Source organism: Rhinopithecus bieti, unplaced genomic scaffold (assembly GCF_001698545.2).
Source record: "Rhinopithecus bieti isolate Rb0 unplaced genomic scaffold, ASM169854v2 scaffold_115, whole genome shotgun sequence".
Lineage (NCBI taxonomy): Eukaryota > Metazoa > Chordata > Mammalia > Primates > Cercopithecidae > Rhinopithecus > Rhinopithecus bieti.
The window spans coordinates 314244-324604 of NW_016803181.1; the positions used below are offsets into that span (position 1 = coordinate 314244).

The window sequence follows — 10361 nt, forward strand, 5'->3', positions numbered from 1 at the left end:
GAGATTCCATCTCAAAAAGAAAGAAAGAAAAGAAAAAGAAAAAAGGAAAAAAAAGCTCACAGCATCATTGCAAGTTTGCTATTTCCAGAATCCTCCGTGTGGTTTACAGGTCTGTTGTTACGCAGAACAATGATGGGGTAAACAGATAATAGGCAGACATTAAGGATGTGCAATCTGCAGAAAGACTCCTTGTCAAGTCAATTCTTTCTTACCACTGATATCCATCTACGGCTAAGAAGGTCAGAATGCATACAAGCTAATATTTGAAGGGTTCAGTTTTACTGGAATTCCGTACTTTTTGGTGGTAGGCTTATTTCAGAAACAGAAGTCTAGAAATCCACCTTTAGCTAAAACAATTTAAAAGTGACCACACTGTCAAAGGGCACACTGTCCTCAGAGATACCTGCTTGAAGAACATGCCTTCAGCTGCCGCTTGCAGTGAACGACCCTCTGGAACACTTCCCATACCATTACTCTGTCCCCAACAGCTAATTTTCTTTCTCATACATGATACTTTTCTTAAAAAAAGTCTTTTTTCCCCAATAGATGTATTTGAATACTTATAACCCCAAGTACAGAAAAAGCATTAGTTAGTATTTGACCATTTCTGATTTATAATTTTTTTCTGAGGAAGAATTTTTTCAAACTTTTTCCTTTATCCAAGAAAAAAAAAAGTTCCACTCTGGTAACAATCAGATTCTACTCCTGAATCATTTATGGATGCTGGGGATTACCTGTATTACAGTGTTAATCTCTTGGAGACTTCTACCCATCAAATTAGGATGCCCATGGATGCTGCCCTTAACTGAGCAAAACCAGGATTTGGTGCCCCTGTAATAATTATGTGCATGGTAAATGCTAAAACCAAACATTAACTTGGCTTTAGCAGTAGTTCAGACTTTTTTTTTTTTTCAGACAGAGTTTTGCTCTTGTCACCCAGGCTGGAGTACAATGACGTGATCTGGGCTCACCGTAACCTCTGCCTGCTGGGTTCAAGCAATTCTCCTGCCTCAGCCTCCTGAGTAGCTGGGATTACAGTCGCCTGCCATCATGCCTGGCTAATTTTTGTATTTTTAGTAGAGACAGGGTTTCACCATGTTGGACAGGCTGGTCTCAAACTCCTGACCTCAGGTGATCCACGTGCCTTGGCCTCCCAAAGTGCTGGGATTACAGTTGTGAGCCACCGCAGCCAATGTAGTTTATTTATGCTATTATTCCTGGTTAAATTTATAACTAACAAATTTTTATTATTAGTGGTTTGACAAGGAAAGTACTTATAAAAAAACACACTGGCTTAACACTCAGATATCCTTCAAATCAATTGAACTGCTTATCTAAGAGTCTACACTTAAAATTTTCTTTATCTACTATGAATGAACCCTTATAACTGTTGGTAATTATATTTTTATTCCTGGTAATAAAGTCATTGCAGGCTGGGCATGGTGGCTCACACCTGCAATGGTAGCACTTTGGGAGGCTGAGGCAGGAGGGTCATTTGAGCCCAGGAGTTCTAGGCTGCAGTGAGCTAGGACTGCACCACTGCACTCCAGCCTGGGAGATAGATGGAGACCCTGCCTCTTAAACTAGTAATAGTAATAAAGTTGTTGTGTTCAGTCCCCAGTAGTAGAATAATTCCCCACAGCCACAACTGACAACCCTGGTAGTTTCTGGTGACCTCCCTTACTGGGCTAATCAGCACTTGATTGGAAGTCCAGGTTAGTATGTGAAGCCAGGAGTACTATTATTATTGTGTTAACAACAGTTGCATTAACTATCTCAAAAATTACTGCCTTTAGAAAAAACAACCTCAAGCTATATTTGTATGCATAATTGACATCTGGATTGGGTTTATGTTTGATGCATTGTTTGGGAAATTTGCAACACAAACTGGCATACGAATTACTTATTCTGATGGTGAACTTTCATGTATTTTTTATTAGAAAGTAGAACTAATTTTAGATTTTCAGCTTGATGGATTTTCAGTTTTTCCTGAAGAATTTTGTTTACCATTAGTCTTCAAATTGGATACCATTGTGCAGTGGTATACTGTCATACTTCAGAGAAAGAGTAAGAGTACATGTAGTTCAGTTCCTATGAGGTAGCTGTAACCCTTAAAAATGAAATGTCAACTCTAGGGTACATTTGGCATTGAAAGAATAGTTAGGAAACAACTTGGTTTTGATGGGGTCATGATTAAGAAATGATATATTGGTTTTATTTATGGAATTGTTTTATAGCGCATACAAATCAGCGATCAGCCAACAAATATTTTTCTTTGAGCTTATGAAAGCTCTGTATTGTTTTGCCTTCAATCTGTTGTCTTCAAAACAAACAAACAAAAAAGCTTCTTGCACCTTCCCCTCCCCTCTTTTCTTCCTTTTCTTTTGCTTGTGTGTACAAGGTAGGACTTACTTCGTAAGAAACAAAACGCTAGTATTTTCTTAAGCCATGATGTGAAACCAATGACCCTGTGACCCCATGGCACAGAACACTAAATTGTGGTCCCATGGCTGAAACTTGAGGGTGACTAAAAGTAGTGCCTGTGAAACTTGATATCTATCTGTGATGGCCATTTGATCTCTAAGAGGAATTTTGTACACTCCACAGAACTCCTATCTACAGTAAAATTGATTTTCAGTTTTAAATGTGGGCAAAAAGGCATTTTCTCCAAGATTTTAAAACTAATTCTTATTTTAAATGGTTTACCAAAATTTGTCAGTACATTTTACATGTAGAAGCATTTTAAAATCATTTCTAGCAAGCACTTGACATCTAGTCAACTCTCTACTCCTTCTTTATTTTGTTTTATCAAAAGATTAAGAGTTCTTTTCTTTGAATAAAATAATTTCTTATAATTAAGCAGCAGAAGATCAATCTTTACAAAGTATGAGGGATGCCAGATGTTGATAAACTTACTCTTTCTTAATCTGGACAAAGTAAACTTAACAGATTTTTCTGATGAGCATGCTTTATGAATCCTCCATTGTGCTCCATTCTATCACATGTGCATTTTTCATGTTAAACTGCAACTACTTAATCTCTTCCCCTATCCTTCTAAATTAATTTTCTGTAGTTGGAGTGTAGTCTTTTCCCCCTTAGGCTATGCATTAATCGAAGTTTTCTTTTCACCACGACTTTACAATGTCTAGTAAACAATATCTCTACTTCCCACATCTTTGCTTTACACAGTCACCTTGCCCTTCCTCCCAGCACCTAAGAAAAAAGATGGTCATACTAACAGGTGAAGTGTACAAGGTGTCTGTGTGTTTTGTGTAGCTTCAGAGTTAGATTGAAATTACCAGGCACAGATTTAGTCTTGTCATTTTGTTTACACATTGGGGAAAACAAACCAGTTTATTAAACATTTCATGTAACTGCACCCAAGTTTTGCCAAGCTGGAAACTTGGACCTTTTCTGTGTAGTGACTTTTAAATTATAGTTTTATAACCTGGATATCAGACTGTTGCTTTCGCATGATGTATGTAGGGTCTCATGACTGGAGTTTGCTTTGTTTCACAGTATCTGTACTCTTTGTATTTTTCAAGAGCTATTTTGTAAACAGATGATGTATTTCTCCATTGAAAACACAATAAAAAAACACAGCACAATCTCAAAAAAAATTATGAGATATTTTTGTGATTTTTTGCTTGTTTGTTTAGCTCATCAGCTATCATTAGTATTAGTGTATTTTATGTGTGGCCCAAGACAATTCTTCTTTTACCAATGTAGCCCAGGGAAGACAAAAGCTTGGACACCCCTGCATTATAGGATCATGATACACAGTGTGAAATCACTGTTCCAGAGATGGTCTATGAAAATAAGGAATCAGGATTAATTGATGTGGGACAGACCAAAGTTAACTCCATGATGAGGCTGTTTAGTTCATCAATTTGCATTCAGTTCTCATCCCCAACCATAGAAAGTTTCCAAAACCCTTAGAAAACTGTTTTCATCACATACAAAAATGCAGTGTCTCAACTTCTAAAAGGTTGAAGAACTTCTAAAAGGTTGAAGTTTTATTATTATTATTTATTTTTATTAATAAATTATGTTATTAATGTTAATTATTACTATTTATTATTGACAATAACATTATTCTCTCTTCTAAAAGGAGGTATGTTTTGCTATGTGGATTAATAAAAGTTTATAAATAAGCACAGGCAGAATATATTTTAAATGAATAATCATATTTCAAAATGGATGGTTTCTGTATTTGAACATCAGATTAAAGCTTTATAATTTACCTAAGGTTTATGACATCAGACATCAATTATATAATGAATAAAATGGTATAATTTCTATTCATATATATACCTGATTCTGACTTTTACTGTTCTCATCTTCATTGTCAAAGATAATATCACTTTCAGAATCTGAAGCAGGCCTGAAAAAGAGAAACAGAGATATACAAAAGGAACAGAAATCGCTATTATAATTATAAACATGGACACTTTTAAATACTAGAAAGCACAAGAGACTACAGACATCACACCGTGAGCCCACAGGCATCAATGTGTACTCTACACTGTGCTCATTTGTACTATTATGCAAAACACAGAACTCTTGATTTAATAAAAATGAGCCAGATTAAGTTTCCTGAAAAAATTTAATAGCTAAGAGTAATCACGAACTGTATCCACCTGGATAAAATAAAACAAAATCATGAAAGTAAACACCCAGGGTGGATTCTGAAAAGCATAAACTTTAGGATTATAATTATTGGTTTGGTACTTTTTTGGGGGCTGCAGTTGGCACTGTATCAAGACTCCAAATTAGTTCTTAAATGTTTCACAGGGCTGCAAGCCCTTATCCAAAGGAATGTCCTATGAGAAATTCTATTAAATGTATAAGATGAGGTATTGGATTTTCCTTTTTCCAGGGCTGGGATTTTGGAGATCTTTTGAAAATAGCGGGAAAAAAATCCTTTAGATTAGGGGCCCCAAACCCCCAGGCCATGGACAGGTACAGGTCCACGGCCTGTCAGGGTCACAAAGCAGGAGGTGAGCGAACTGAATTAAGGCCTAAGCGCCACCTCCTGTCAGATCAGCAGCGGCATTCGAGTCTCATAGGAGCGCAAACCCTATTGTGAACTGTGCACACGAGGGATCCGGGTTGTGCACTTTTTCATCAGGCATTATGAGAATCTAATGCCTAATGATGTAAGGTGGAACAGTTTCATCCCGAAACTATTCCCCTAACACCTGTCTGTGGAAAAACTGTCTTCTATGAAACCAGTCCCTGGTGCCTAAACAGGTTCGGGACCGCCGCTTTAGATTGCATTTGATTACTCTCTAAAAGTGGGTTTAATTTTTTTTTTTTAAACATGGTCAACACGTCTGGATTTCTAAATGAATCTCCTTTTCCTTGGCTTGGACTTGGTGGGGATTAATGTTGGGGGGCATTTGCTGGCCCGGGAGGCGGAGGTTGCAATGAGCTAAGGACATGGACACGCCACTGACGTCCAGCTTAGGTGACAGAGCAAGGCCCTATCTCAAAAAAGGAAAGAAAGAAAAGAAGGAAAGAAGGAAGGAAGAAAAATGAAAGGAAAAAGGAAAGAAAAAATAAAGAAAGGAAACTAGGAGGCGCGTCAGAGGCAGCTGGTCCACTCGTGCGCTTACAGGAAGGACTGGGAGAAGACGCCACCGTGCTCGTCCTCGTCGTCGTCCTCGTCGTCGCTGGAGCCCGGGCCGGTGGCGGGGAAGCGGGCACTGGCCGAGCGCTCGCCCGAAGTACTCCACTCCACCGAGCTGCTGAGGATGGGTGGCGGCGCGGCGGCCTCCACGCTGTCCGGGCCGTCCGTGTCGCTCGCCAGCTGCCCGCGCGCAGCTCGCTCATCCTTGGCTAGAGGCCCGGAGTCCGGGGGCGGCGTCCCGGGTCCCGCCGGCCGCTCGTGCCGCTCGATCCAGGCGTTGTAGTAGCGCACAATATTCTCATGGTGCAGCCGTGACAGCAGTGTCACCTCGCCCTTGATCCTGCGGAATTGCCGGCTGGCCGGGTTGATGGGGATGCGCTTCACCGCGTAGCAGCAGCCGTCCAACTTGTTCTGCACCTGCGGTCAGCGGGGGAAGGTCAGCCGCTAGGCGCCTTGCACAAACTGGCATTTGCACCGCGTCACCTCATCCCCTCCCAAGGAAAGCGTGAAGTTCTAAATGAGTCCTACAGCTACAGTCAAGAACCACACGCCTGAAATTCTTAAACTGAAGAAAGCTTTGACTGCTACAAAATTCAGAAAACAGCCCACTCAACTCTAGATGTATTTAGCTTGCTGGGAGACCCTGGGGAAAACATACTCTCCATTTTAATAATTACTTTTACTGACAGTTACTTCCCTCCCTGCTTTTCCAGTGTATCTGCTATCTAAATTTGTCTTGATTTTAAGATAAAAATTATTTTCTAAAGTCAGTGTAAGGTTTCAGATGATTTTAGTTTCTCTCTGATTTTTTTTTACACTTAAAGTCACTAAAACAAATTAAACTCCAAAATATTAACAGACCTGAACACAAAGGTTAATTCCTTGATTTTAAAGCCGTGTGAACTTGGGAAAATGACTTGATTTCCTTGATACTCTATTTTCTTATCTTTAAAATGGCATTTATACCATTTCCACTACCCCAGATGGTGACTGTAAAGCACCTGTATCAAGGCCTTATAGAGAAAGGTGCTTAGCTTAGTAAATAACAGCAATTGCTATGAACACAATGACTGTCCACTGATTTTGTTCTATAATTAAGATGATGCATACTGAAACCAGAACAATACGATCAACAACACAGTAAAATAATAAAAAAGCAAGAAAACGTTGCAAAGGCAAGTCCCCCCATCCTACATAGAGGTATCCTCATGCCAGGCAGTTTCACTATGTAAATGAGGTGACTGAAGCAACTTTATTATAGAGTCTTATTCACTGGAACATTGTAGTCCCATCCATGCAGGTCAACTGAGGTGATGATACACTCTAGAAAAGCAAATGCCATGTGGCCATGGGTAGCAGGAGAAATTAGTTCATTACAAAACACAAAACAGAATATCATTCTCTTGTTTGGCTAACAAGTTTTTTTTTTTTTTTTTTTTTTTTGAGGCAGAGTCTCGCTCTGTCGCCCGGGCTGGAGTGCAGTGAGCTGAGCTCTGCCTCCCGGGTTTACGCCATTCTCCTGCCTCAGCCTCTCGAGTAGCTGGGACTACAGGCGCCCGCCACCTCGCCCGGCTAGCTTTTGTATTTTTTAGTAGAGACGGGGTTTCACCGTGTTAGCCAGGATGGTCTTGATCTCCCGACTTCGTGATCCGCCCGTCTCCGCCTCCCAAAGTGCTGGGATTACAGGCTTGAGCCACCGCGCCCGGCCCTGGCTAACAAGTTTCAATTAAACTAATGAAAGTCTAAGTGAAGTCCTGGGAATAAGGAGGGAGTACTACAAAATTGAGTTTCAGATTATCCTTTTTTGTATGGAAATAGTGACAAGAACACACACTTTGTAGTACAACAGAGGTGGGTCTGAAAGCTGGTTTTATCTCTTAGTAGAGGTGTGTCATCTCAGGCAAAGGACATAACTTTCTCTGAGCTTCAGTTCCCTCATCTAGAGAATGAGGATCATACCTATCTCGTAAGAATGTCCTGAGATTTAAAGACAGGGTTTGTAAACCACAGGGCACAAAATCTGAAATATGGCAGGTGCTCCAAAAAATGATAGCCCTGTGTTCTTTTACTGCCACATTAACAGGGAAGAGGACAGTGTGGGGCGGGAGGTGGGGACCTTGGCATTGTCTTTCAATCTCCTGTCTCAGTACACATCACATACGAATTGGGTTGGGGGTAAAGCTTGCTATACTGGAAACCCCCAGGAATTCATTTACTGAAGTGAAAAGGTGCAGAAACAGTAATGGGTCTAACTGCTAATGAATGCCAGATTGCTGGGCAGACTGTCCTACTCTCACCCAGAAGCACAGAGATGGGAGGGTAAGGGCTGTGGATTCTCATAGGGAGACACTACTGGAAACGGTGGGGGCTTAAGTTACTCAGATGTTTTTGTTATATGAGCTTATCTATCATTATTAAGTACTTGTAAGGAGATGAAATTTGTTACTGTTCTAAGTTCAAGAATCTAAAATACCATGAAGTTAAAGGATTTGATCAAAATGATATTGTGTTAAAGAAACAGTATATGCTTCAATCATCCCCTCCTCTTAGACATAATTATGGTCTTTCTGATCAGGACATCTGTCTTGCTTGTCTTTCTTTTACCATAGGAAAACCAATTTAATTCCTTTTTCAGTGTAAAAGTTTTTCTACAGTAACAGTAATGCTTCCTAATGATACTGTTAGAATCCTAAACAGAAAAGATACTCCGTTGATGGTGGGTTACCCTCATATGTGAAAGATGACATATACTGTATATGGACTTAATATAATAATCTGGGTCTCCTAATTTACAAAGAAATACTTCAATTATATAAAAACAGCTGAAACCTCTTTCTACAAGGGGCAGATAATAATAAAAGTCAACCAAATAGACTGGAAAGAAGAAAGGAAGACCTAACACCAGTGCACCTTAATAATACATCACTATTTTCCTGTCCCAATAATAGCTGGAAAATAAAAGCCACCGAGACCTGCTGCGGCCATCTTCCAGTTTGAAGTCCATCTCTCTTTTAACCTTAGAACCTTTTTATCTACAGCAACTCTAACAGCAAACAGGAGAAAAAAAGAACAATTTTCTTTCTGAACCAAAGCACACAAAAATGTTCCTTCTGTGGAGGTCTTGATTCCACTTGAAGTGCTGTTATAATCATGTGTGTTTCATGTTAATGCTCCACATGAAGCAAGGAAAGAGTGGGATATTCTCAACTGTGTCCAGCGTAACTTAAATAAAACCTTTAACTCCAGGAAGGTGAGGATGAGCATAGTATCGAACATCCATATTCACTTCCCTCCCCACTCCCAAAATAGAAGTCAAGTTCATGAGTCTTTGTGGAAATGGAACCGAGAAGGGGGTGGGGGGGATGACTCTGTACCACACCTTGATGACAGCTCCGAAAGCTCCTTTACCAAGAAGCTGTAATTCTTCAAACTCAATGAAGTATCGGGAAAACTGTCTCTGTGTCTCACTAAAGAAGGCAGCACTGGGTAGCTGGTTGCTAGGAATAACAGTCTCAACATAATCTTGTCCTCCAGAATCTGAGATAAAACAGAGAGTAAGAGGCACATGAGGCACTGGAGATTTAGGAAGAGCTACACAGCCAACAATGATGGAAGCCCTGGAAGAAGAGCCCCAACCAGTAGTTTGAAAAATTATCTTAACCTGAGTCACCTTTTAAAACTTTTCCTCACCTTGCCCTCCTTAAAGTAGGCAGAAATATATAATTAGCCCAAGTTTATGGGTGGGAGATTATACAGAGTAAGTGACTTAACTATAGAGTTAGAACCCAAACCCAGGTCTCATGATCCATCCCAATCTCTACTGAGGTTCCTTAATCTCAGGTGCAGCAGGAAAAATCTAGTTACATGGCACTACGGGTGACTAAACACTACAAGAGACTATAGCAGTGGACAGTCCATCAGTAGAGACTAGAAAAATCAGGGTGGTAAAACAGTCCCATGCACATGGCACACATCAAACTAATGGATTTATGTGTAGTTCAGAATAAAAGACATAAAATAATACATGCAGCCCCTTCCAGTTTTAGGTTTATACACACTTTTAAAATAATTTAATGTCAAACAGGATATCAAATAAAGAACGGTAATAGACTCACCTTCAGGACTTTGTTCCACTAGAGGCATTTTTGGCTGAGGATTTATAAAGCTGTGTTTCAACAACTGCTGGGGACTCCATCTTTCCTTGTCATCCAAGCACACACATCTCGATGAGAGGGAAGGAAGAATCTCAGCATCACATACAATCAGTGTAAACTAGTTAATCCAAGGTATTAACTATGGTTTTTTTTTTTTTTAAGATACACATTAGAGAATTCATGTTACTCATAGACCAGAATATACTCTCACAGGTGAATTTAAATAAACATTCCTGAAGGATTTACATGCTATGAAACAGGCTAGGTACAAGTGGCGAATCAAAAAAAGGCGTCTGTAGATGCAGAAGACTTACCCTCACGGAACGATTTTTTAAAAGTCTAAGGTAGGCCGGGCGCGGTGGCTCAAGCCTGTAATCCCAGCACTTTGGGAGGCCGAGACGGGCGGATCACGAGGTCAGGAGATCGAGACCATCCTGGCTAACACGGTGAAACCCCGTCTCTACTAAAAATACAAAAACTAGCCGGGCGAGGTGGCGGGCGCCTGTAGTCCCAGCTACTCGGGAGGCTGAGGCAGGAGAATGGCGTAAACCCGGGAGGCGGAGCTTGCAGTGAGC

At 40.3% G+C, this 10361-nt stretch overlaps 1 protein-coding gene across 1 annotated transcript in view; it reads right to left on the reverse strand.

Annotated features, from left to right (window-relative positions):
* The window catches only part of EIF2AK4 (eukaryotic translation initiation factor 2 alpha kinase 4), a 109946-nt gene that overhangs the window by 54706 nt on the left and 44879 nt on the right, over positions 1-10361 (reverse strand). Inside the window, exons 9-12 of the mRNA XM_017867694.1 lie at positions 9748-9854; positions 9012-9169; positions 5619-6049; positions 4315-4384 (exon numbers count right to left, since the gene is read on the reverse strand). Coding sequence (XP_017723183.1) covers positions 4315-4384; positions 5619-6049; positions 9012-9169; positions 9748-9854 — 766 coding nt within the window. The remainder of the gene's footprint in view (positions 1-4314; positions 4385-5618; positions 6050-9011; positions 9170-9747; positions 9855-10361) is intronic.